The sequence below is a fragment of the Podarcis filfolensis genome (genome assembly GCF_964270895.1).
Source record: "Podarcis filfolensis genome assembly, chromosome: 17".
Classification (NCBI taxonomy): Eukaryota; Metazoa; Chordata; class Lepidosauria; order Squamata; family Lacertidae; genus Podarcis; species Podarcis filfolensis.
In genome coordinates, this window is record NC_139621.1 from 10,626,423 (window position 1) to 10,653,453 (window position 27,031).

At 46.3% G+C, this 27,031-nt stretch overlaps 1 protein-coding gene and 1 long non-coding RNA gene across 5 annotated transcripts in view; one reads left to right on the top strand and one right to left on the bottom strand.

The window, feature by feature from the left end:
• The first annotated feature begins 1,456 nt into the window (after positions 1 to 1,456).
• SLC44A2 (solute carrier family 44 member 2 (CTL2 blood group)) overlaps positions 1,457 to 27,031 on the top strand; it is a 54,722-nt gene continuing 29,147 nt past the window's right edge. The window contains exons 1-3 of one of the 4 annotated variants that reach the window (XM_083593253.1): positions 1,457 to 1,777; positions 23,677 to 23,725; positions 25,839 to 25,912. In XM_083593253.1, coding sequence (XP_083449379.1) covers positions 1,726 to 1,777; positions 23,677 to 23,725; positions 25,839 to 25,912 — 175 coding nt within the window. In that variant the 5' untranslated portion in view covers positions 1,457 to 1,725. Of the gene's footprint in view, positions 1,778 to 17,077; positions 17,217 to 23,676; positions 23,726 to 25,838; positions 25,913 to 27,031 lie in introns of those variants that run through there. The other 3 variants (XM_083593252.1, XM_083593254.1, XM_083593255.1) reach the window with 3 other exon arrangements.
• On the bottom strand, positions 7,046 to 16,972 carry LOC310753134. The gene is made up of 3 exons (XR_014543217.1): positions 16,678 to 16,972; positions 15,367 to 15,412; positions 7,046 to 8,008 (listed from the first exon to the last, which is right to left on the bottom strand). It is a non-coding gene; the product is annotated as an uncharacterized lncRNA (long non-coding RNA).

Here is a 27,031-nt window from a genome sequence, read left to right on the forward strand (position 1 = left end):
AAAGCTCCGTTCGGCTAGGTGCAAGAGTTCCCTGACATTTCCTTTTTTATATATATAAATTTTTATTCAGTTTTTCCTTTACAAATTAATCAACACAACCATGTTCTCAGATTTCCAGTTTTTGTACTTCCCCCAGCTCCTCCACCAATCATCCATATTTGCTGTCTTTACGCATTTTCTCTATATAATATTGCCAATTAAATATCCTTTCGTCTCTATTTTTTTTTTTACAATACACCTTCGGCTATCACAAAACCTCTTTTAAAACCCACTAGCGTTGTCTGTTCATCACAGATGTTTTCCAGATAATCCGTAAACTTTGCCCAGTCCTCGATGAACTTGTGATCCCTCTGGTATCTAATTTTCCCAGTCATTTTGTCCAATTCTGCATAGTCCATAAGTTTCATTCTCCACTCTTTTGACATTTCCAAAAGCTTTAGTATAACTCTCATTTGGGATTTTGGTCGTGGGAATAGGTGTGTATGTGTCCCCGCCCCCCTCGCAAAGCCTACAAAGTCGAGATCCTAAGTTATGGCATGTCCTCTGGTGCCCTCTGGTTTTGGGGGTTCAGTTTCCCCAAGGCCATGCTGGGGCTTTCTCTGACGCAGAAGCCGATCCTTCAGTGACCTGCATACAGCCCTGAGTACAATTGTACCTCAGGTTACATACGCTTCAGGTTGCATACGCTTCAGGTTACACACTCCACTAACCCAGAAATAGTGCTTCAGGTTAAGAATTTTGCTTCAGGTTGAGAACAGAAATCATGCTCCGGCGGTGCAGCAGCAGCAGGAGCCCCCATTAGCTAAAGTGGTGCTTCAGGTTAAGAACAGTTTCAGGTTAAGTACAGACCTCCGGAATGAATTAAGTACTTAACCTGAGGTACCACTGTATTGCATCTATTTCTTGTTCTCACTGTAAAAAAAAGTGTTAATGGAAGACAATCTGACTCGGCTACGTTGTTGTCCGACTCTTCGTGACCCATGGACCAGAGCATGCCAGGCCCTCCTGTCTTCCACTGCCTCCCGCAGTTTGGTCAAACTCATGCTGGTAGCTTCGAGAACACTATCCAACCATCTCGTCCTCTGTCGTCTCCTTCTCCTTGTGCCCTCCATCTTTCCCAACATCAGGGTCTTTTCCAGGGAGTCTTCTCTTCTCATGAGGTGGCCAAAGTATTGGAGTCTCAGCTTCAGGATCTGTCCTTCTAGTGAGCACTCAGGGCTGATTTCCTTCAGAATGGAGAGGTTTGATCCTCTTGCAGTCCATGGGACTCTCAAGAGTCTCCTCCAGCACCATAATTCACTCGGAGATCACTCGGCTAGTGATCTCCAAAAGATCTACGAGTGATCTCCAAAGAAGAAGATGCTGATTGTCTAAGTCGTGGCGTGGAGAAGGGGAGCTTCAACCTCGCTGGCTCAGCAACCCACAAAGGCCCTCTCCCTCCCACACTTCCTCTCGCGGAGCCATTTCTCCGGGAGGAAGCGGGTTTTTAAATGCACCGCGGGCGCGCAAGACAAACGGATCCGCTTCTTCTGACGCCGGGACCGCCCCGCCGGGACCGCTAAGCGCAGGAAGGCGGCCGCGCCGAGGCAGGAAAGGGGCGGAGGGCCGTCGGGTGGGCCTGACTTCACCGCACAGCCCAGGCAACGCTGCCTCTCTCCGCCTCCTCGCAGTCCCCCGGCGGCGCCTGCGGCAGCAGCGGCAGCAGCGCTCTCTGTCCCGGCAGCGATGGACGGCGAGCCGAGCGGCAAGGAGCCCGACGACGCCGACCAAGCTTACGGTAAAGGAGGATGCGCGGGAAGATTGCGCGCGGAGGGATCCCTCGGGCCGGGGCTCGCACCCAGGACCTTCCTTCCTCCCTCCCCCCCGCCAGCCGCTGCGACAATGGCGCCCGCCCCTTGTGAGGGGCTTTGCCGGTGGTGGCTCTCTGCCCGGCTAGGGCGTCGGCCCAAGGCGGGGTGGCTCCTCAGACCCCGGGCTCCAGCGGCCTCCGGCTTCTCCCCTCGGCGCTGCTTCCAGCAAATAGGCAGGCGCCCGCTACCTGAAATCCAGGGCAGGTGGATGGGTCGTAGCCCCTCTCCCAGGTAACAGGTGTGGCCCGACGAGGAAGGGAAAGGGGTTGCTGGTTTCTTCTTTTTTTGCCGGGGGCGGGGGGGGGGGGCGGAGAGAAGATATATTGCTTTGTTTGTAGCTTCCCTCTATAGCAGTGGTTCCCAACCTTTTTTTTGGCCATGTCCCACCTAAGCGTCTCCAAAATCCTGATCCCATCCCCACCCCTGTGACATATAATTCTTATTATTCAAAAAGCAAAGTCCTATTCACGTGGAGGAAGCCTAAAAGGCCATTCACTGTTAATAACTCATTCTGGAATATCCCCCCCTTAAAAATCAAATTGTGCCCCACCTTGGGAACCAGGGGTCTATAGGTAGCAACCTGTTACCTGGGGCAAGATAGGAAGCGGGGGTGCCAACTTGAAATTTTATTTATGCTTTTCAGGTTTATACATTTCACTAATTTTACAGTCATTTTGACATTTCAAAACTTGATTTCCTTGAATAAACTACAGGGGGGGGGACCCAGGTAAGCCCCGTCCCGCAAAATCAAACACAAGATGTGACACACGAACACCATTTGAATGGCAATGCCCTTCAACTTTTGGGCAGAGCGGTCCCCTCAAATGTTTTATTGGGGGTGGCAAAGTGACCTCAGCCCCTAGGAGTTGACTCCTATGGTGGCGGGGGGGGGGCTTTCTCATCTCCCCGTGACCACCGGTGAGGTGGGTTGACTGTTGTTTGGGTGTTCATCATCGTCCTCTTGGCTCAGGCAGCTTCTGATTCTCCATTGGCCCAGGAATGTCTCCTGGTCTCCCTAGCTAGTCTTGTGAACCGTTAGAAGATGGGCAAATTGATTATGGCATGAATTTCTTGAGGACCACCGACTTTATGGACTGCAACTTACGCCACAATCAGCATCCAGGTGCCCCAAAAGTCCTTGTTGCCTTTCCTGCAACAGACTAAGGGGGCTGCCCTCTGGCCAGAGATGTATGAGAACCTCTATATAAACAGGAAGCAGACAGAAGCTGTGAAAACAGCAGTGCTTGTGGGTGACGAAGCGTCTTAGCAGGCAAGGTTTTTTTGAAACGCTGGGGGAGGAGGGCATTTATCTCTGCCCACTGGCTTGAAGGAGTTCGCTTCTGATTTAAACTACTGCAAAACAGTGGTTCTCCAAGGGTGTGGCAGGAGAGGATGGCAAGTGTGACGGGGAAGATTCTAGAGAGATCAAAGAAACATTTAAACATTTCTGAGTAGTGTGGATGTACAAACAGAAACAGTATCCACTCCTCTCTTCAAGAGAATTGGCTATTCTTCTACAGTTCTTCATGGCATATTGTGAACAGGGATTTTCAACTCTGATAAATATGGAAGATCAGAAAAGAGAAAGGCTTTTTTTGTGGTGATGAGGACATGAGGGTTTGTTTCAAATTGGACCTTATAGAAATGAGATTACCCGGCAAAGTAATAATAATAATAATGTATTATTTATACCCCGCCCATCTGGCTGGGTTTCCCCAGCCACTCTGGGCGGCTTCCAACAGAATATTAGAATACAATAGTCTAAAGCAAGCTTGCACCTCTCATTGAGTTTGTATACATAAGGTGCATATGTAAGAGGTTCATTTAATCATTACATTTTGGGAATGATTCATGTTATTATGTAGATGCATTGTTTTATACTCCCCAGATGTCCCATGATCATATTAAAAAGCAGTTGTGTTTGATGTTATAAATCAAGCACTGCTACTTGTTGTTTCTTTTTGTTCTGCAATGTATTTCTTGTCAAGAAAAGGGTCAATGTGGCACGAGCAAATTTTTATTCTGAAAATGTGGCCCAGGGAAAAAAGTTTTAAGAACTTCTGAACTAGAGCAGCAGGCAGCTCTCTTTTATCTAGGCTCCATCAAAAGGCCTTTTCTAAACTCACCGCCTGAAGCGGATTAAGTAAGTGAAGAGGAGAGTGAGGCTGAATTGGTTGATTGTAAGCTACTTACAGGGACGCAGGTGGCGCTGTTCGAAAGCATGCAGTGCAAGTAGATAAATAGGTACCACTCTGGCGGGAAGGTAAACAGCGTTTCCGTGCGCTGCTCTGGTTCACCAGAAGTGGCTTAGTCATGCTGGCCACATGACCCGGAAGCTGTATGCTGGCTCCCTCAGCCAGTAAAATGAGAAGAGCGCCGCAACCCCAGAGTCGTCCACGACTGGACCTAACGGTCCGGGGTCCCTTTACCTTTAAGCTACTACATTAGAGGGTCCGTACCAGGAGGTCCTGTGCCCAAATATGGTGCACGAGGGGGCAGCCTGCCCCTTCCACCAGTGCCAAGCAGAAAGGAAAGGGGTTTGTTGTGGCTGCAGAATGGCACTTTGGAAGGCTGGCCCAATTCCCCTTGCTCAACTTTTCAAATTCTCCACTGAAGGCTAGCAAGTGATGCCCTGACTCTAGTTGCTGCTCTCAGAGCAATGTGGGCAGTGGGAGTTCCCCTTTCCTTGAAGGAAGTGTTGTTGTGCTTACATCATGTGCTGAAGACGTAGACATGACCAGTGGGGTGCCAGGCAGACTCATTTAAGGCCTTCCACCTCTGTTTGAGTGAGTTGCTTTCCCTCTTAATTGTGCTTCGCTCTGGGTTTCTCTCACACACACACATGGCTGTGCTGCCTTTCTTCCACCCACATCCGCCCTAAAACCATTCTTGCTTCTAATCACTCTGTCCTCACGCATGTTTTCACTTTCTTTTTCTTAAGACAATAGCTTGGGCAGTGACTGGATCATGCCTCACCAGCTGAGGAGCACAAGCTGCGACAGCCATGCAGTGTTAGAAACTCAGCTATATAAGCTAGGAACCAAACGGCTCCTTAAAACCAAGGTTACAGTCGCCAAAATAGAATGTTTAGGGAAGCTTTTAATATTTGGTGAATTATTGTATTTTAATATTTTGTTGGAAACCGCCCAGAGTGGCTGGGGAAACCCAGCCAGATGGGTGGGGTATGTATGTATGTACAGTGGTACCTCAGGTTACAGATGCTTCAGGTTACATACGCTTCAGGTTACAGACTCCGCTAACCCATAAAATAGTACCTCAGGTTAAGAACTTTGCTTCAGGATAAGAACATAAATCGTGCTCCGGTGGCGCAGCAGCAGCAGGAGGCCCCATTAGCTAAAGTGGTGCTTCAGGTTAAGAACAGTTTTAGGTTAAGAACAGACCTCCAGAACAAATTAAGTTCTTATCCCGAGGTACCACTGTATGTTTGTATGTATGTATGTATGTATGTATGTATGAATGAATGAATGAATGAATAAATAAATATTATTATATAAATTATTATTATAATATCTAGTTGCCAGCTCTAAAGACAGCTCTAGTAAGACAGCTCAAAAGTCTTATTTTTCAAAGGATGGACTGACTGTGATTGGTTCTCAGTCAAACATATGGCTAGTTCAGATGACAACCTGGAGCTAGGTTAAGATCTTTGAGAACTGAATGAAGAATGTCACTTGATCCAGGGACAGTCCACATAGATTTTGGCCTATTCCTACCCCCCTCCCCCTTAATGCTGACTGCTCCTGCTCAGGCTGCACAGAAAAATCAAATTGGTTCCTGAAATTCAATCTGACTGTGCAGATAAAATTCTACAGGAGCTAGTATTAGTGTGTGAAAACAGCCCAGATCCAATGAACCACAGATGGTGGAGATGTCAGGCACCATCCTGGCACCTAGGCATCTTCACTTGGTCGCAGGTGATCATAACTGAGTGGGGATTTGAAACCTGGTCTCCCAGGTCGTAATCCAACATTCTAAGTACTACACCACACTGACTCTCATTTAAAAGCATTTTAAAAAACAGAAAAGGAACATTGAGGCAGAGGAGGAGGAAGAGGAAGAGGAAGAGAGAGAGAGAGAGAGAGAGAGAGAGAGAGAGAGCGCACGCCTTTAACCCTTTCACCACTGGCAGTTTTTAGCTGAAATCCAGCCTCAGCTGCTTCTCCTCATCTGCTTCTTCTTGCCCTATAGTGTGCCACCTTAAAGCAGTTTCTCAAGTAAAAACAGGACAACAAAAGATAGGAAGGAGAGTTTCTTAAAAGAGCGAGGTGCCACGCCTCAAGGAATAAGATGCTGGGCTTCCAGTTCTCGCATACAAGGGAGCTGGTTGCCATTGCTCTCTGACAAGGGGAGGTGCAGTGCTCAGAGGCACTCACTCATTGCTGAGTCCTGGCACTGAAGGAGAAACAAAAGTGCCCCCTGGTCAGGTCTGCCAGCTGGCCTGTGTACAGCAGGATGCTTAATGCCTCTCTTTGCCCATTGCACCTGTCCCCCAGTGGCCTCTTGACCTCAAGCACACAAAGAAACAAGACTGAGACATCCAGAAACTCTGGTGCTGTCTCTTCTGAGACCGAGACCCTAAACTGGGCCTTTATTCATTATCTCAAAACAGGGTGGATTTGATTTAAATCGAATCGATTTAAATCACGATTTAAAACATTAGTCAGTAAGACTTGATTTAGTTTTTACAGTTATATCAAAAATTACTGATTTGGTTATACTATTGGAAATACATAAGACAGATAATTATGAAATTATTGTGAAGTTTAATAAGTTAACTGTTTATATTTGGACAACTTTTCTGCTGTATTTCATTGGAAGGAAAAATAATCATTAGTAACCATTTAAACAATTTATTTAACTAAAACAATAACATTATAGTATATGTATCCATCTTTGTTAACTGATGTGGTTCAACGGTTTGTTTTTTTTAAAAAAACAACACCACTTAAGACTGAGTTTTAGCACACATGAAAAACTTAAAACAAATCATAGCCTTTGTAACTTAAATAGAAAACTATCTTTAGAAAGATTTTTCCTCCAAAAGCATTTTATTTTAAAAATCTGATTTAAATTTTAAAAAATCTGTTGTTGTTTTTATAAATTAAAAAAATCATTGATTTTTATCCACCCTGTCTCAAAAGGAGAATTTCAGCAGCTGTTGCTTCTTAACATCACCAGTAGTATGGTGAAACAATGCTTCCTGAACCACCCTGGATTTATATAGGGTGGTATATAAATTCAATAAATAATAATAAAAAGCAAAAACAAAAACAGGGCTTGATGTGACAGTGGAATCCATCGCTGGAATCCTTTTCAAATATTAAAGCAGCAAATGGAATAGGGATAGCAGAGATGCATTTTAACTCCTCCCCTTGCTGTTTTCCCAATCAAAGCCATCGTCCCAGAGTTATCTCTCAAGATAAGTTAACAGCAAGTTCTGAGTGGTTAGGAGGGGAGGGTTTTGATGAGGAAAATGGGTCCAATTTAGTCTGCTCCCTGCTCTGCACCCCATTGATTGCTTTTCAGCTTTGAAAAAGAATCTAGGTGGTCTAGTTGCAGGTCTCTGATATACAGCTGCAAGAATTACACCCTCTGCTTCTCTTTCCTTACACCTTCAGCGAGACTACAGAGCTTTCTCCTTGTGATTTGGCACAAGAAGTGTACCAAGAAGACCTGGAGTAGTTGTTAGAACCAGCAAAGGCCTCCATCAAGCAATTGGTGGGTCTTTTGATCCTGGCTGAGCAGCCGATAAAAGATAAAAGCCTTAAAAGCTGTCTAGAAGCACATTTGCTCCTTTTAATTAGCTAAGCCATTTTCCATTTAGTTCCTCATCTGTTTTGTCAGCCTCATGACAAGTGTGTGGGACGACTCTTCTCCCTCCCTCCCATAAAAACTGAGGAAGCTGCCGCCTCCAGATGGGTTGGAGAGTTTGGGAATGTTGAAAGCGGCTGAAACTTCGACATTTGCACATGTGAAATTTGCATTCTGTTTGCAAGCAGCAAAACAGAAATTTGCAGTGTGTTCGTGTGCGTCTGATACCTACCGGGGTTTTCCTGAAAGTGTTTTATTTTACACTTGTATCATTTGTGACTGGTTGAAGTTGACCTTGTGGTGCATGTTTCTCCTAAGTACAAGGACTTTAAAAAAAGAGAGAGCTTTCATGTCACAGAGCAACACTTGCTCGTGCCATATAGACAACAAGCTGCATTGTCTGTAGCCACAGAATCTGCATGCAGTTTGGGGCCAAAAGGACACCCTGTGTGTCCGTGTTGGGCTGCTGCTGATTCCCAACAAAGCAGGGCTGGAAAAGCGGGTAGAGCTTTGAGGCAGAGCATTGGCAAGCAAGAATGGAGGAGCTCAATATTTCCCCTGACTCATACTTTCCCCATGGAAACTAATACTCGCCCCCAAGCTGTGTTTCTTTGGTGAGACACCATTCCTGGATGTATTCCCTGCTAGGCTTAAAAGCATTTGTGGAGTGGAGGAGGGACATGGCTTCCCCCGCCATGAGCCTTCTTGTTTGTCCCTCTCCGCTTTGTAGGGATGCACCCTGGGTTCTGGGTTCTACCATCACATTTAGCTTGCCCCTCCATCCTTCCTTGCCTCCAGCTCCCATAGCTGCTAATGCCTCTTGGAGTGGTCCTTGTTTTTATCTTCTACTCACCTGTTGCCTTCGACTTCCATGTTGGGCGATTTGACCCACATGGTGAGAACATGCAGTGCCAAGAGGGGTGGCAAGGCAGGATTCTGGGTCGAGCCTGGATGCCCATTTTGTGGATTTCCAGAAGGATTATAACTCAGACAGATAAAATAATCTTGGTGTACAAGACCCTAGAATCAAACACTGGATTCTCTAGCCTTGTTGAAGTTCCCATTGGAGCAGGGTAGAGAGGACCAAGGGAGATGGAACTATCCAAGTGGACTCCGGTGGAAGGGCCTAAGCCAGGCTTCCTCAACCTTGGCCCTCCAGATGTTTTGAGACTACAATTCCCATCATCCCTGACCACTGGTCCTGCTAGCTAGGGATCATGGGAGTTGTAGGCCAAAAACATCTGGAGGGCCAAGGTTGAGGAAGCCTGGCCTAAGCAGAGATTTTGGGGAACAGAGGCAGATTTAGGTGAGCGCAGCTGGTTCACCCAGACTGGGTGCAAAACCAAGAGGGTGCTGCAGGGGGCACCGCAACAATGATGTAGAGCAGAAGCTGAAAGGCAAGGTGTGTGTGTTGAATTTTGGTGAAGGACAGCTAGGGCTAACCTAGTGCAGCTGGTTTAAAAGGAGTTACCATGCAGCAGCAACAGGATGTCCAAACCCAGAGAGGCAGATGTGGCCCATCAGATATCCTGGCTCAGGGCAAGGAGGAAGGAAGTAGCACCTAGTCTTCCATGGTACCAACCTCTGGTTTCCTCAGATGCTCTCTTCATAGGTTCCTCCCCCGAGTTTGCTAATTCCTGGCATTGTTGCTTCACTTCCGGTATTTCTTTCTTACTAGTGGACGCCAGTGGTGTGTGTGAGTCATGGGCTGGCTCATAGCTGCATGGTCAGATGCAGGGGGTTCTTCTGTGGCAGCTTTCTGTCTTTCCTCACACTACTCTACCATTGATGGCTGGGGACACACTTGGTTTCCAAGAGCCATTGGCCATTTCCTGGGTTTGATGGGAGTTGAAGTCCAGTGACTTATGGAGGGCCCTGGCCGCTTTCTGGCCTTGCTTATCCTATCTGCTGCCCAGTCCTGCAAATCGTGCCTTAAGACAAGAATATGATATGTCTCTGACAGTTTAAGACAGGGATTCCCAACCTTCTTTTTTAAAAAATAAATCTGGTGCTGCATGTAGAACTCTAATAAACTTGTGGGCATCAGAAATACCTATGTTGCAGAAGAAAAGCAGGCGATGCTCAGACAAAACAAATAAACACAGATTGAAAGAAGACTCCAACAGCCCCCCCCAACTAAACAACAGGTAAAAAGGTTAAGGACCCCTGGATGGTTAAGTCCAGTCAAAGGTGACTAGGGGGTTGCGGAGCTCATCTCGCTTTCAGGCTGAGGGAGCCGGTGTTTGTCCACAGACAGCTTTCCGGGTCATGTGGCCAGCATGACTAAACTGCTTCTGGTGCGATGGGACACCGTGAGGAGTGCCAGAGCACATGGAAACAGTGTTTACCTTCCTGCTGCAGTGGGACCTATTTATTTACTTGCACTGGCGTGCTTTTGAACTGCTAGGCTGGCAAGAGCTGGGACAGAGCAACGGGAGCTCACTCTGTTGCACGGATTTGAACCAGCAACCTTCTGCTTAGCAAGCCCAAGAGGCTCAGTGGTTTAGACCACAACGCCACCCACTCCCCCACAACAACAACAATCCCCACAAGTGCCAAAACATAATTTTTAAAGAATAACAACATTGGGAGGAGACTGGATTATTGGGGGTATCAGCGGGGTGTTTGAATTTCCCATGGTATCCATCAATGTCTCAATGGGGACTCTTGTTTTAAGAATTTCTTGTGCCAGTATCTCAGAATGGCTTGATAAGGGTTTATGTCTTAAGTGTGTAAAACCAGCAAGGAACAGTGGTTCTAAAAACAAATTATGCCCTGTGGGTAATTAGGTCAGGCATCATCTAAGCACATAAAAAGATCCCTGTTGTATCAGGTCAAAGTGGTGCAGCATCCTGCTCTTACAGAAATGCGAGCAGAACCTGAGCACACCCTCCTCATTTCCAGAAACTGCTATTCAGGGATACACTGCCACCTTCTGCATGAGCTTAGTTAACAGCAAATGTTTGTGCTTGTTTGATGCTGTGTATGGGACTAAACAAAAGAGTTGGCCAAGAAGGAGAGCCGCTAAGAGCCAGTTTAGTCACAGATATGGCTTAACTGTAGGTGAGTGTCCCTGGGTAATCCACTGCCTCTTGGCCACAGTTCTCCAATTTGTACAGTGGGGCTGATAGGTAAAGGTAAAATTAATAATAATAATATCAGTGGGACTGATAGTGACTTGCCCAACTGGGTAAATGAGAGAAGTCTGTGAAGCACTTTGTACGGGGAAAAAGCACTACAGAAATGGCCAGTAATAATTACAATTAAAGTTATTTGCATTCATATACCTTGGGAATCTTGGGAAGACTTTTTCTCAGGTGGAGGGTGGGGGAAAGCATAGAACAAGATTTGTGAAGTCCCGATCAAGTAGATTCAAGCAATCTACACAAATGACACCTAACAAGTAGCGTTTTACAAACAATAAAAGATGCGTGAATCTGTTGACTCCATGGATGTTGCTATCAGCCCCAACACAAGTCAGTTGACTTCCTGGGTAGTCTAGGGTGGGGGAAGATGGGCAACCAACTGTTCTTCCTAAAAATAGATAGTGGGGTTGGGACTCTTGTTGTTGTGGCTCTTTGAGGAAGTGCTTCTGCCACACCTGCTCCAGGAAAGGAGAGGTCAGCAGGAGTGTAGAGACCCAAACTTATACAGTGGTACCTCGGGTTACATACGCTTCAGGTTACAGACGCTTCAGGTTACAGACTCCACTAACCCAGAAATAGTGCTTCAGGTTAAGTGCTTCAGGATGAGAACAGAAATCGTGCTCCAGCGGCGCGGCAGCAGCAGGAGGCCCCATTAGTTAAAGTGGTGCTTCAGGTTAAGTACAGACCTCCGGAACGAATTAAGTACTTAACCCGAGGTACCACTGTATGTTCTCATTCCCAAAAGATAGGCAGAGGATATCAACTAAAGCCCTGGCTTGCTCTTGGGCCTTTGACAGCAAAAATCAACAGAAGAAGCTATTCACAGCGTGAATATAAGCACTAGCAGGAGATAATGTCTGCAGTTCAAGCTGTTGTTAATACACATAGTTTGATATAAAGTGGAGCTGTTATTCCAGGTTTGGCTGAGTTTTATTGTTTTATTTTTGTGCTGGTTTCACAGGGCTCATCCACACTTCTGTTTGGTCTGTGACTTCTTGTTCCATCACTTTCCCTGGGAAAACCCACTGCTGATTGCTGGAAATGTCAATTGGGTTTTCTGCAGATTGACGGTTGATGGGTCAAGACTGGTGGGACAAGAGAACACCCTCTTGGACCCAGGACTAGAAAGCGCAGGGCAAACTGAAGTGCAGATGAACCCATAACCTTGCAAAGTAGATAGCATGATATTTTCTACTGGGAGATGGATATTGCAAATGGTTTTTATCTTGTATCTTGATTTGTATTTTATACATGTTTTGAGTTGCTTTGTGGGGCCAAAAAGGCAGATTTGAATCTGTAAATCCTTTAAAATATTCAGAAGATGTGAACCATAGCTGTCAACTTAGAGATTTGAAAATAAGGGACCAGCAGCATTGAAAATAAGGGATCAGCAGCCAAAATAAGGGATTTTCCAAGCACAGGTATGTTCAACTTCTGAGCCCCTCCAAGCCAAAGGCAGAAAGCCCAGCCAGCAGCCAAACGAAGCTTCAAGCGGTGGTTCCCACAGCGCAGCAACCCGGCAAAGGGGATACAGCAAGGAAAACCACCGTCACCTCTCCGCTGGGAAGCGCTGAGCAAAGGCGAGTCTCCAGGCAACGCGGCTGATTTGATCGGCACAAGGCATGCAAGCTCCACCCCCCAGTCGTTCTTAGACTCCTTATTGGGTGAGCAACGCAGCCAAGCAACACCATTGGAGCCTCCCTCCTCTCTGGCCAGCGGAGAGGGAGGGAGAGAGAGGAGCTGCTGCCTTTGAAACCCAGGAAATTTAAGGGACATCATCAATAAGGGACAGCAGCGGGACACAGCGCTGGGATAAGGGACTTTCCTGCCAAATAAGGGATGGTTGACAGCTATGATGTGAACTGTAGCCCACAAAATTCATATGGGGAAGCGTCATAGCTTAGTGCTTGTCCTGATGGCTCTCTGAGGGGAAAGGCTGTGGCTCAGCGGTAGAGCTTATGCTCTGCATGCAAAAGGTGTCAGGCTCAAACCTTGGTGTCTCAGGGTGGGACAGGAAAATACTTTTGCCTGAAACCCTGGAGAGCCTCTGGCAGTCTGTACTGATAATAGTGAGCAATTTAGTGCCCTCCAGATGTCTTGGGCTACAGTTCCTATTGGCTTGCAGCCAGTAGGACCAAATGTCAGGGATAGGTAAAGGTAAAGGGACCCTTGACCATTAGGTCCAGTCGTGACCGACTCTGGGGTTGTGGCGCTCATCTTCCTTTATTGGCCGAGGGAGCCGGCGTACAGCTTCCGGGTCATGTGGCCAGTATGACTAAGCCGCCTCTGGTGAACCAGAGCAGCGCACGGAAACGCCGTTTACCTTCCCGCCGGAGTGGTACCTATTTATCTACTTGCACTTTGATGTGCTTTTGAACTGCTAGGTTGGCAGGAGCAGGGACTGAGCAATGGGAGCTCACCCCGTCGCGGGGATTCGAACCGCCGACCTTCTGATCGGTAAGTCCTAGGCTCTGTGGTTTAACCCACAGCGCCACCAGATTAGGAACGGTCAGAAAAAGACTGGGAAAATGTATCCAAAGGCTCATCTGTAAGCGGCTATGAAACAAGATGAATGGAAACTGGGAGCAGTTCCCAGCAATGTTTACTTTGGGCTGATGGGTGCTTCCTATGAAGCTGAGCCCTCTGGGTCCTCTGACTAGAGAACTTTTTCATAACAGAATAACTTCCTTTTTCAGTGGCTGAAAATTGTGCTGCAGAATGACCTATCCTGACTCTTCTTTCCTGCACTTGGTATTTGCATTAAGAAGAAGGAGGCACATTGCAGCTGCAGTTGGTTGTTCAAACTAAATGGAGAAACCCTTCTTTTTAAGGACTGGGGGAAGTTGCCTAGTTTTGGTGGGTACCGCAAGGTTCCACCTGGCTGTCCTCTCTTAAGATTCCTACCTGCCCGCTTTGGTTAGAGAGCAGGGCTTTACTCATGTTCTGGGCACAAAGTAGACACTTGTTCTGCAGTGAAAGATTTCTGTGCCTTAGAATCCTCTCCCCCAAGTGGATCTGCAAAGTCACTTCCTTGCTTGTGTTTAATGTCATGGGAAGGTCTTTGGTTTACTATAGCTTTTCCTTTTTATTGGAAACTCAGAATCTTAGAAGTTCCCGCTGCTCTTTTGTATTAATAGAATCCTTCAACATTGGTAGTTTTAGCTGTTTTAATGGTGTTGCTGTTTATGTTAGTCTCTTTCTGTGCTTCATTTTACATAAAAGTGACTTTTATTTATTTGTTTACTTACCTACTTGCAGCATTTATACCCTGCCCTTTAGCCAGAAAGGTGTGGATTAGGGGGGGAAACAGTCAAATAAGACAATCCCTGCCCTCAGGCTCACAATCCAGAAAGACATGACAGGTGAGGAGAAAGGAATAGGAGGGAGGGAGCAAGCAAGCCCAAGCGACAGTTCTTAAAGTTACAGACAAGGTTCAGGTTGCCTAGCCCTTGATCAAGAACAATCGCTCCCCAACGCACTCCCCCAGCCCCAAAATAATCAGAATCGGAAGCAGAGCTGTTGACAGCATTTGGGCCAGGAGGGGTGGGCATTTTCTGCCATACAGTTCTACCCCTGGAGAGATACATACGTTTCATAAATAAATGATTAGCTAACACATTCCCAGCATGGTAGCATATGCCATCCCATCATTGCAGCCGACTGTGGGCTGCTTTGATTGCTGCCCCAGGAACCAAGGCCTCCTAAGATGGATGTTTCCTTGCTGTTTTCATACCTGAGACACAGGTTATCTAAAATTACATAACACGCTTCACCCTCGCCTTCAGAAATATGCAGATATACTTTCTCAGTCTGTTCCTAGAATAATGGGCCAGCAGTCTCCTTGCAACTGTGAGACAGCCCAGGGCTGGCATCCCACCTCCCCTTTGCCCAGCCAAACAGGTTTCAGATATAAGATTGTGCTTTCTAAGCAGTGGTGATGCAAACTGTGATAAGTACTGTGGGAGGCAGTGGAAGACAGGAGTGCCTGGCATGCTCTGGTCCATGGGGTCACGAAGAGTTGGACACGACTAAACAACAACAAAATGTAGAGTGGAAGGGGATTCAGATTCCCTTCCTCCACTAGAGGAGAAACTTCTAGCCCTCACCCCCTGTGCTTGTTATCTGTAGTGTAGGTTGCATCAGGAACTTTCAAGGCATTCTTAACACCCCCACCACCCTGCTGCTGCCATTGCCCATGCAGTAAGAGAAAGGGTAGGCTCAAACTGTCCCAAGAGGCATGGGATGTGTGGCCCCAAAGCCCACATCAACCCCTCATGTAGTGCATGGCTATTGCCTTTACATACAGTTTGAGGATAACACCTATTCACAGTGGTGTGGAGACCTTGAGACCTTATGGGACGTGGGTGTCGCTGTGGTCTAAACCACCGAGCCTGTTGGGCTTGCCAATGATTGGCGGTTTGCTCTGTCCCAGCTCCTGCCAACAAACACCAATTCCCTCGGCCTGAAAGCGAGATGAGCACCGCACCCCATAGTCACCTTTGACTGAACTTAACCATCCAGGGGTCCTTTACCTTGACCTTTTTTTAGAGACCTTGAGTGTGACTGATCTGTACAACATGCAACCTGAAGAAAGAGACAATGATGTGCTTTAGTAAACGAGGAACACACACACACACACACACACACACACACACGGCTACAGTTCTGGAAGTGCCTGGGGCAACTTTCACTTCTACCAGAAACTCAGTAGATGGCTTGAAGCAAGCTGTTATCTCCTAGCTGCCAGTCCCCACTGTCTGCAAATCAAGGATAACAATCCTGGCCTTTATACACAGTGTGGTTGTAAGAGTTACACATAATGTGTGAGAAGCATTTACCATGCTCAGAAGTTGCATACATAACAAATGTGGAAGAGTATTATTAGGTGCAGGGCTGGAAAGTGTTTCAGATTTCTGGGTGATGTTCTTAGGTGTCAGTGCAAATCTCCAAGTGTCTGAGCATGCTGAGTCCATGGGATTTTTCCAGTCCTAATTGTCGGTTTGGGTTAATTTCATGAAAAGGCACCCTATCACTGTTCATCGGTCTGTTTATGGTCGTTTTACAACTTAAGCCAATGACATCTCCAACTCCAGTAAGGTAAAGGTAAAGGGATCCCTGACCATTGGGTCTAGTCGCGAATGACTCTGGGGTTGCAGCGCTCATCTCGCTTCACTGGCCGAGGGAGCCGGCGTACAGCCGTTGCTCAGTCCCAGCTCCTGCCAACCTAGCAGTTCAAAAGCACGCCAAACAGTGCAAGTAGATAAATAGGTACCTCTCCGGCGGGAAGGTAAATGGCATTTCCGTGCGCTGCGCTGGTTTCCAGAAGCAGCTTAGTCATTCTGGCCACATGACCCAGAAAAACTGCCTGCAGACAAACGCCGCTCCCTCGGCCTGTAAAGCAAAATGAGCCCCCGCAACCCCAGAGTCATCTGCGACTCGACAACTGTCAGGGGTCCTTTACCTTTACTTTTTTACACACATTGCAACTGTGATGAACTCAAGGCACCTGCTTAGTGCCATACTAGTGCATCCTGGCCCCCTGGTTAGGTAGAAGCTGTAGGTGTGTGAGTGGTGGCTGTGGGAACCAGGCCTGGGGCAAAGTCAGTGAGTGAGTGAGTGAGTGAGTGAGTGAGTGTAGCTTGGAAGTGGAAAGAGAGAGGCAGAAGAGAAGATCAGGTGCCCAACAGAGGGAGCCTTGCATTCTTTAGACTGCTAGCCTGACATAATTATTTGTTCCAGATTGCTCAAGGCAATTACTTGGTTGAGAAAGTTTAGCTACTCGAAGGTCACACAGTGAGCTTGGTTGCTGGAAAAATATTTAAGCCCAGTGCCGCCGCCCCCCAACCCACCTTGTCGGGATTGGCTTTCTTTTTCTTGTCTTGAACTTAAGACGTTCTTTCTGAGCTGCTCAGTGAACAAGGGGCAACACTGTTGGTTATGGAGAAGCGAGTCGCACGTGCAACGCCTCCCTTGTGCAAAAAGGCTTGGGGCGGGGCGTCTTTGATCCGGAGAGGGTCTCTCGGAGGCAGCTTCCCTCCGGTCCGCTGCTTCTGCTGCTTTTCTGTAACAGTTCCTGGATTGGGGTGGGTGGAAAGGCGCCTCCGAATACTTTATTTGCAAATAAAGAAGCCTCGGTCGAGCCGGCTCTTTGCAAGGCAAGGGCGTGCCTCCTCTTTTTTTTCTTTTCTGCTTTCCTCCAAATGTATTTTACAGGTTTGGCCAGTTCGGCCCCCGAGGCGCCTCATTGGGCGGTTGATCGGCAGCTGACTGGGGAAGGAGGGAGGAGAGAGAGAGTGAGAAGGAGAGAAAGAAGGAAAGCAAGCCAGCGAGCAGGAGGGGAACTCGGCTGGGATGGCGAGGGAAGAGGAGAGTTACTATGGCAAGCATGGTAAGGCTCCAGGCTGCCACCCCTGAGCCCTCCGAGGAGGGAGGGGGTGCGGGCAGCAGGTGGCCACGCGCAGCCCCGCTATGGGGGCTTCGGCGTCCACCATCGGGAAGCTGCAAACCCTCGAGGCGGGGCTGGGCCTTGGGGCGCAAGGCAGCTCGGCCTCGGCGGCGTCTCCCCGAGGTGCCCCAAAGCGCGAGCTGCGCCAGATGCTGTTTGTGCCACCCGGGTTGTACCGCGCACCGCCGTCCCTCCCGTCTAAGACCGGCCACCGAGCAAGTTTAAATTCTGGGCAGAAAGAAGCAGCTGGCGCCAATCGCGTCGGTTCAATCAATGGGGCAGGGGGGAGGGGAACTAGTTCAGCTGCCGAATAAATAATAATAATAATTCCAGTGGGTGTGGCGAGGGCGCGAAGAAGGGTAGAGCCCCTTCCTCTCCTCCCGGGCTAGGGACGCCCCCAATGCGCCTCCGGGCAATCTTAAGTCCTTGCTGGTGCAGTTTCTTTCTGCGCCTCTGGAGTGGAGGTTAGGAAACGGGCTTACTAAAAATACTACTCCCGCTGATCCACGGGTCCTCCCGGCCGTGGGTGCGCGCCTCTTACGGCGGGACGCACCACCGGGCGCTCAGTTCCGCGTAACCTTAAACCGGATTGCTATCCCCAGCGGGGCTGCGAAGCTGCTCTGGAACGCAGGCGCCTTCTGGGAGTCCGGGGGAGCGCAGTAGCCGGGGAGGAATGTCGGCGAGCCGCCGCCTCCCCTGCCGAAAACGCGCGCCCGGTCTAAGCAGAGAAACTTGCGAGTTCCGGAAAGAATGCTTCCAAAACTACGCGCCGCTGTTCTCTCTCTCTCTCTGCGCACTCCCAGCAGAAGGGATGTGTAGGGGGCAGCCAGGGGTTAGCTATGGGGAAGGGAACCAGGATGTCCCTGCAAGGCTAAAGAACTACAAAGTGTTGGCCGTGTACTGTATGTATACATATGTATATATGTGTGTGTGTGTATATATATATATATATATATATATATATATATATATACACATACATACATACATACATATATATGTGTGTGTGTGTGTGTGTGTGTGTATATATATATATATATATATATATATATATATATATAATATTATATATATATACGTGTGTGTGTATATATATATATATATATACACACACACACACACACACACACACACACAGTTAGGTAGCCGTGTTGGTCTGCCTTAGTCGAAACAAAATAAAAAAAATTCCTTCCAGTAGCACCTTAGAGACCAACTAAATTTGTTACTGGTATGAGCTTTCGTATCTTAAGAAGTGTGCATGCACACAAAAGCTCATACCAATAACAAACTTAGTTGGTCTCTAAGGTACTACTGGAAGGATTTTTTTATTTTAAATAATAATAATAATAATTTATTTATACCCCGCCCATTTGGCTGAGTTTCCCCAGCCACTCTGGGCGGCTTCTAATCAAGTGTTAAAAACAATACAACATTAAATATTAAAAACTTCCCTAAACAGGGCTGCCTTCAGATGTCTTTTAAAGAGAAGATAGCTGCTTATTTCCTTCATATCTGAAGGGAGGGCGTTCCACAGGGCAGGCGCCACTACCGAGAAGGCCCTCTGTCTGGTTCCCTGTAAATCACTTCTCACAATGAGGGAACCGCCAGAAGGCCCTCGGCGCTGGATCTCAATGTCTGGGCTGAACGATGGGGGTGGAGATGCTCCTTCAGGTATACAGGACTGAGGCCGTTTAGGGCTTTAAAGGTCAGCACCAACACTTTGAATTGTGCTCGGAAACGTACTGGGAGCCAATGCAGATCTCTCAGAACCGGTGTTACGTGGTCCCGGCGGCCACTCCCAGTCACCAGTCTAGCTGCCGCATTCTGGATTAATTGCAGTTTCCGGGTCACCTTCAAAGGTAGCCCCACGTAGAGCGCGTTGAAGTAGTCCAAGCGGGAGATAACTAGAGCATGCACCACTCTGGCGAGACACAATATGTATATATACATAAACCCACACAGTCACCAGCCCCTTTGCTTATCCCTCCTCTGGCTGGTGTACTCCTGGCTAATAATAATAATAATAATGAAATAATAATACTGGAGTGGGGAGGGAATTCAGCACTTAAACGGCAACCATTTTTCCATAGGCACCTGGAACAAAGTATCCTGATAGTAGCAATAAAGTCTCCCCCTTCACATGTTCTCTGGGAATTGCCCATGGAGAAACTTGGAGAAACAGTGACAGTGGTGCTGTCACTGTTGCTTGTTTGTTTGTTTGTTGTTTACTTTTATATATAACACCTTTTCTCCCAAGGATGTAATTGGGACTGCAGCAATCAATTCATTGGCCGGATTAATTAATTGGAACATTTAAAACAACTTTAAAAAGTGCCCCAGATGAACTGAGCAGCAGGTTTAAATATATGTCCATGCTTATAAAATTGGCAGGTGACTTTTGCGTATCTTGAAAGAGGCAGATTCTGCCTTTTCTCACACACAGGAGAAATCTCTTTTCTGATACCTCTGTGGCAAATGCATGCCTCATCTGAAAACAAAGTGTTCTGCATCAGAAATATTGAAGGGCGTTTCCTCCCCAACACTGAACCATTTTCTTGAGCATTTGTCCCCCAAGATAAAGCACAGTCTTTAAGCCTGGCTGATGGTGTTAGATGTCCATCAGAATAATCTCCTGCCCACCCCAAATGTCTAATAGAATATTTTGTACTCTCTTCTCCACAACATAGCCGAGGATGTTGTGCTTTATCTTAGCCTTATCTTACCACCAAACCCTTAGTATAAAGTTATTTTCCATGGGATTACGTCCATACTAGCCCTTGTGCTGAATTCATTTGTTCATCCAGACTACATTGTTGCAAGTGAATTTAATTCATTTTAGCTGTTGGTTTTAATTATATTTTGATTTCTTAAAAAACAACAACCATTTTTAACTTTGCCTTAATTTTTGTCAACCGTTTTTCTGCTTGTGAGTAGGCGGAAAGTAATTTTGTTAAATAAATAAAATAATAAAATAAAATAAATATTGGCTACCTGGGAAGACTTCAAGTACCGGTAAGTCTTCCAGGACTTCTTTTACCACATTATGGCTACTATGTGGGGGCAAAGATGCTGAAGTGGAAGCGACTTTTTCTTCTGGACATACTTTGGAACTCAAGTCTATTTGATTACCCTTGGCAATTATCCCACCAGAAGTTAAATGAGTAGATCGCTCATCTGTGCCCAACCCGCCTTTCCTAACAGGGAAAATTGGATATCTTCCAGTCTTCCCTTCACTGGCTGAGAGTGCTGCCAGTCCATAATTTCTTTGTGGCTCATGCTAAGATCAGCCACAGGCTAATTTTGTGCCACACTTGTATTCTGTATGAAACATTGAATCGGGGTGGAATGAAGGACTAGTTGCTGTAGTTCTCAGGGATGTGCCCAACTTCCTTTCTGCAAAGTCCCCAAAACTCCCCTGAAATAGAATGGCCATTTTGGAATGCAAAGCTGAAGTGGAGAACTGTGTGTCCCTTTCTGCCTCTCCCTGAAACCTGTGTTTTCTTGGAGACCTGTGGAAATGGAGTTTTCCACCCAGGACAGGAGGAGGTGTATATGCAAAGCCACATATACTGGGAACCGAACCAAGAATTTCCTCCAGCATGGAGAGGATGCATTTGCTGGAACTGCATTGGCAGTGAATACTCTGGCAGAATGAAACAAGAGAGTTGTTGAAAGAAATCAATAGAACAGTTGAATATCTGATCTTACCTCTAGCCCTGGTGTCTCCAGTCATTTTCCTGGGGTGCTAGTATTGTATTTTGCCCAATATTACATATAAGGAAGCCATTCTAAGCAAAGGGCAGCGTTCACAGTTGCCCAGCTAAAGTGGCGAGTTAAGGCTGCTTCAGGAAATGATATCAGTTGTCTATAGGGGTTGCTTTTAATTGAAATTTGAGGAATATCCAAACCCAATCCCCACTTGAAAAGAATCGTAAGGATGTGTGTTGTGAAAAACCATACTGCATTTTATTTGCATGCTAAAGTAATACCTGATTTAAGAATCTTGAACAATGAACTTCAGCTTACTCAGAATTTCCCCCCTTTGAGTCAGGGTGGGTGGGGGACATGATGCCATTTTAGAGGTGTAAAATTAGGCTGGCAAGACTCCCATCTCTATTTGCAGCAGGGCCTTTGCAAAGGGGAGGCAATGGTAGTGATGACAGAGGAGGCCTGTACCTACTGATAGTGCAACTGGGAGGTGGGGCAAAGTAAAAAAAGATGTTGCCTTTACCACCAGCCTGTCTGTTTCTCCTGGAACCTCAGGCCTGTCGTGCAGATGCACTTTAGAGCAGATAATAATATCTGAGGTTTTGCAACGATTCCAGGGCTTTTCGGCCGGGGAGTCTATGCTGGTACAGAGAAAAGTATTTTGCTTCACTGGCTGGTGTCTAACCAGAGAAATCTTATTTGGTGAATGGGAGGCATTGCAGCCTGTGGATGAAAGGAGTGACTGTTTGCTGGGCTGGGAAAGTTCAGTTGGGGTGAAGGAGGTGGGGATCACTCCAGTTTCTAAATTGAGAGGGTGCTCCAGTCTGCACCAGAAGGCATGCCTAGAAGATGGGCTTGCTATTAACACATGATGTGTGAAGGCTTGTGGGTTTGGCTTTCCAGTGTGGAAGAGGAACTCTGCACATGAGGAGAGGCCTTCTCTTCCTACCATTACTTCATTTATCACTTGCCCCCAAACCCATACGATAGGGCAGATTATACATTTGAATAAAAATGTGTTCTGGAGGATAGCTATCGAAGACCATTTCCTGGCTAAACACAGATTAAGGTGAAGTTCTGATGAGAATCCCTCGTTGAGAGATATTTGTGTGTGCTTCTCTCTCTGAAAATTTCCAGTAACAGCCTGGAACCACCAGCAGAGAACCTGTTCTGCAGCTATTCCTGGGATTATTCACTTGCTTAGCTTTGAAACACAGACTCCCTGCTTCACCTACTCCTTTGTCTATCCGTGTAGGAGTGTATCCTGAGTGGCTTACTCTTCTCCATTCAAATTTGCAAAGAATTTTGCTTCTTCTGTGTAGGAGGAGATTCCCACATTTCCCTTCCTGCTTCTGGTGCGCAGTGACAGGGCATCCCCATAGCTACTGCTTTGCTTTTGGCTGGGATGATTCCTCTCCCTCTTTTTACCCTCCCTGTCGGTTAACCAAGAGGGAGGGAGAGGAGCTTATAGGGTGACTCAGTGCAATAGACTAGCTGGGCGCAGGGTGTATGCCTTAGACTTTCAGGCTGTTTGGGACTGGACTATAACAACTGCTGAGGGTCCCAAGGCAACGGAGGGGAGAGAAATGAGAGCTTAGACCTGGGGTCAGCAAACTTTTTCAGCAGGGGGCCAGTCCATTCTCCTTCAGACCTTGGGGGGGCAGACTGTTTTTTTGGGGGGGGGATGAATGAATTCCTATGCCCCACAAATAACCCAGAGATGCATTTTAAATAAAAGGACACATTCTACTCACGTAAAAGCACACTGATTCCCAGACTGTCCACGGGCCGGATTTAGAAGGCGATTGGGCCGGATCCGGCCCCCGGGCCTTAGTTTGCCTAATTATGGCTTAGACTGACAAATCGAATTGCATGGACATGGGCTGGGGTTTGTATGGAAAGGCTCTTATTTATTATTGATTTATTTCGTAAAATGTATTACGCTACCTGATTGTGAAAAACCTCAAAGCGGTTTACAAAAAGATAAAACAATGAAATCAAGGGGAGAAATATACAACGGTGTTTTTGGACAAAGTGTGAGCTCTGAAGGTGGTGGATGAGCAAACTTGACAGATGAGAGGCTGGGGATAAGTTGTTCCTGGAGGCAAGGGACAGTAGATGGGAGAAGTTTAGCCCATCAGTGAGTCTGTGGAAATTTGTGGTTGGTGGACTGTGTACAAATTTTTATTCTACAGAAGGAGGAATGTTGGCAGCGGCTTTTTTCACCTCTGATGTACTAAGGTACTATGATCTCCACCTGCCACAATTTCCATGTCTTATTACAGAAATATTCCAGGTTCAGAAGCCCTATCTTCCTTACTGTCTGGTATCTGTCCTAGAATAATGCAGAAGACTTGACTTTTCTTATCCAGGTCTTTTGTTCCTTTAAAGTTGCACAGCTGTTAAAAGGTTGAGTTGCCAGGAGAGGAAGTGGTGGTCCAGCTCACTGAAAAGATGGTTATCACATTTGCAAAACCTCAGTGTTGTCCAGGTTCCTGAAGCAATTATGTAATACCCCTCTCCCTCTCACACACTGCTTAGAAGGCAGGGTCCTGTTCATTTTAGTGGGGCTTCTACCTGAGAACGTCCCAAAAGATGGATGTACTTAAAATCAATATATTTCCCAATTATCCTGTTCCTGCCTTCTGTAACTGCTTAACTTAGTACATATATTCTTTCTCTTTTTTCCCCCTAGGGACACCCCAAAAATATGACCCAACTTTCAAAGGCCCCATATATGACAGGTAAGAGCAACCTGTGTGTGATGGTGTTTTGCAAAGCGTGTGTGGAAGGGAACACTGCCAGGGGATGCTGTCTCTTGTTCTGAATTGCCGTCACCCCCACCCGCATTTTGGAAAGTAAGAGGGGCATGCTGCTGTATATGCAAATCCTGCAACCCTAAGACTCAAAATACCAAAATGAAATGATTCTGTGCATAGCTGCTGCATGGGATCTGGCAAGCTTTTGTGTCTTGGTGTGTGGAGGTGGCAAAGGGAGGCCATTCTACCTGTGTACTTTCTTGGAGCTTGCTTCATGGGAGTCAGGATGTTTGCAATGAGACTGGGTTGTTTTCTTGCCTGAACCACTCAGCTTCCATGGAGTCTCTAAGCTGGGGCTCTTCTTCTCTACTCTCCTCTGCCTTCTGTCAAAGCTTATTTATTACCTCTTCATTGTTGCACAAATATATTTTCTTTTCTTTTTTTATTGCCTGATGTAGAATACAATATTTATAGCATATATAATTGCCGTGTTGACATAGGCTGCCACATGGCACACACTTTAAGAGATTCAAACATTTTGGGGTGGTATTGAACTAAGTTTTACTCATAGTAAACCCACTGAAATTAAGGAACGTGACTAAGTTAGGTCCATTAATTTCAATAGGTCTATCTTGAGTAAAACACCCATCGAATTAATGTTTTGCCGAAATGTCAAATGGTGTTTATAAATTAATCAAATATTTACCTTTTAACTTTACTTTCATGGACCTACATGTGATACGCCACCTTAAATTGATCAGCTTATAATCACTATTCAGCTTTATTGCCTCATGATGATGGATGTTGTTGTTTTAAAAATGAGTGATTTCTGTTCTGCCTGGGAATATGATGGAGGAGCCTTTCATCAGTTATGGAATTGGAAGTGCTAGAATGATCAAAGGTCAAGAGGTCCAGTCCCTTTGCCCAAGAGGCAGGACCATCTACCCTCCGACCTCCTCCCTCAGATCAAGCCACACAAGCACAATCCAGGCCCCAGCAGCCTTGCCAGGAGAGAGTGACAGGTGACTTGAGCAAAGGCTTCAAACACACATTTTCATCCAGAGGCAAAGAAATGCCCGAGTGGTGGAACGGAAACACAGCTTTGTGTCATAATATACTAGCCCTTCTATCTTGTGGCAGAACTGCCCTGATGGAAACTAAGGGATTGCAAAAATAGACTCTGACTTAAACCCAGTGAAGCTGTTTGTTCGCCTATCTGGATTTACTTTGTTTGCTTTTTCTGTGTTGGTTTCTTTTGACTTAAAGGACTAGGAGAGCTGAGTTTTTACACACGCACACACACTCTGTTTTAAGAACCCGTAGCAGAAAGTAGCAGCAAAAAGCGTATACAGATATCGCTAAAAACAGGAGCATTCACCTTTCTCTCCCCCACAAGGTGAGCTTCTCTTCCTGCCTTTGTACTGCAGTTGAAAGGCACTACTTGTTTCCACTTCAGATATGGAGTTACTTCATTTTGCCCATCCCCCATGCTTCAGGTGTGCTTTCTAAAACTATTTAAATGCTGCTTGTGTCTTTTTACGATTTAAAAGTATATACCAGGGCTAGCATTGAGGGTCAGTATCGCTCATGCCCCAAATCTTATAATACATAAATACATTTTTCACTTCCAGTAACCTCCTCCTTGTTGCCTTCCCAGTCAAGGAGGAGTCGGTATACTTTAGAAAGTGTTTTAATTCTGGAATTCACCAAATCCGATTCAAATCTGGAAGTCTCAGTGGAAAAACCCCTTTGTTTATCAATTTTGAATGTCTCAAATAATTGGTGATATTGAAACCAATCAACAATACACTCTCTTATTTCCCCGAAGCTTTTTAATTTCAGTTGGTTATTATCCTCCTTTAGGAGTACTTTATACGTTGTCCAGGGTCCCTGAGTATTTTTTCTCTTAACTGCCTTCGCCTCTATTGGCGAGATTGGTTTGATTCAGGGCTTATGAAAATAGAAATAAAATACTGAAGTTGCGAATCTGCTGTGGGGAGAGGGGATCAAGGCATCAAAGCCACCAGACTGTGGGGAACAGAACACAAGCAGAGCATGACGGTTGTATAGCTCTCAATCCTTTTGCTTTCTCCTTCAGGGGTTGCACCGATATCATCTGCTGCATCTTGCTTCTGGTTGCCATTGTGGGCTACATCGCCGTGGGAGTCGTGGGTATGTGTTGTAGAACTCTCCATGTCCCTTTCTCTGGCTCTAGGCAACAGCTGAGTGTTGCTGGTGACCGGGCAAGTAGATGTAGGGTTGCCATATTTTGAAGAGCAAAAAAAGAGGACACATTTGTTGACTTCTTTGTTTAACTTTGGATTACTATGATGACTCTCATTTTACATACCCATGAAAAAGTAAAAGTGTCCTGAAAAAAGAGGACATGCAGCAAGAAGGTGCACCGTTATGAAAACGGGGGGTTTAAGCAAACTCTTTTTTGTGTGGAATGCACATCTTCATAGCCATGAATCATAGAATTGTAGAGCTGGAGGGAACATGAGGATCATCTAGTCCAGCGGTTCTCAACCTGTGGGTCCCCAGATATTGTTGGACTACAACTACCATCATCCCTAGCTAGCAAGGCCAGAGCTCAGGGATGATGGGAGTTATGGTTCAACAACATCTGGGGACCCAAAAGTTGAGAACCGCTGATCTAGTCCAACCTCCTTTAATGCAGGAATATTTTGCCCAGTGTGGGGCTCAAACCCACATCCCTGAGATTAAGAGTCTCGTGCTCTATCAACTGAACTACCAATGAAACATTCTCTTTTTTAAAACAAAGAAAATAACAACAGCAAGCCATGGTTCTTAGGAATCTACATGAGCTGTGGGACTGAATTCATGATAGGCCATGAAATTGCCCTGATAATATCTTATTGCCTCCTCCCTCTGTCTCTTTTTGGAGGGGTTGCTCATGTAGAATAACATGGTGATGGTGCCTGTGCTGAGTGGTGTCTTAGTTGGCCATATGTTGCCATTTCTCACCCAGGGCTGAGTCGCATGGGTGATATGTGGAACCCCTTTAATATTGTGAGTGGCTGCATACAGATTTGGGAGACTCTTGACAGAGAGGCAGTTTAACACAGTGGGTGGAGACTTGGACTTGGATTCAAATACCAAGTCACGGCACAGTCTTGAGCAAAATACATTCTTTCGTAGGTTAACATAGCTCATAAGTTGAAGGATGAAATGTACATGTGAATAACAGAGATATAATCATAGTCCAAAGCAGTTGCTGGGGAAACTGGGTGATGTTGCACAATGTGGAGGGGAGCACATTGTCAAGCT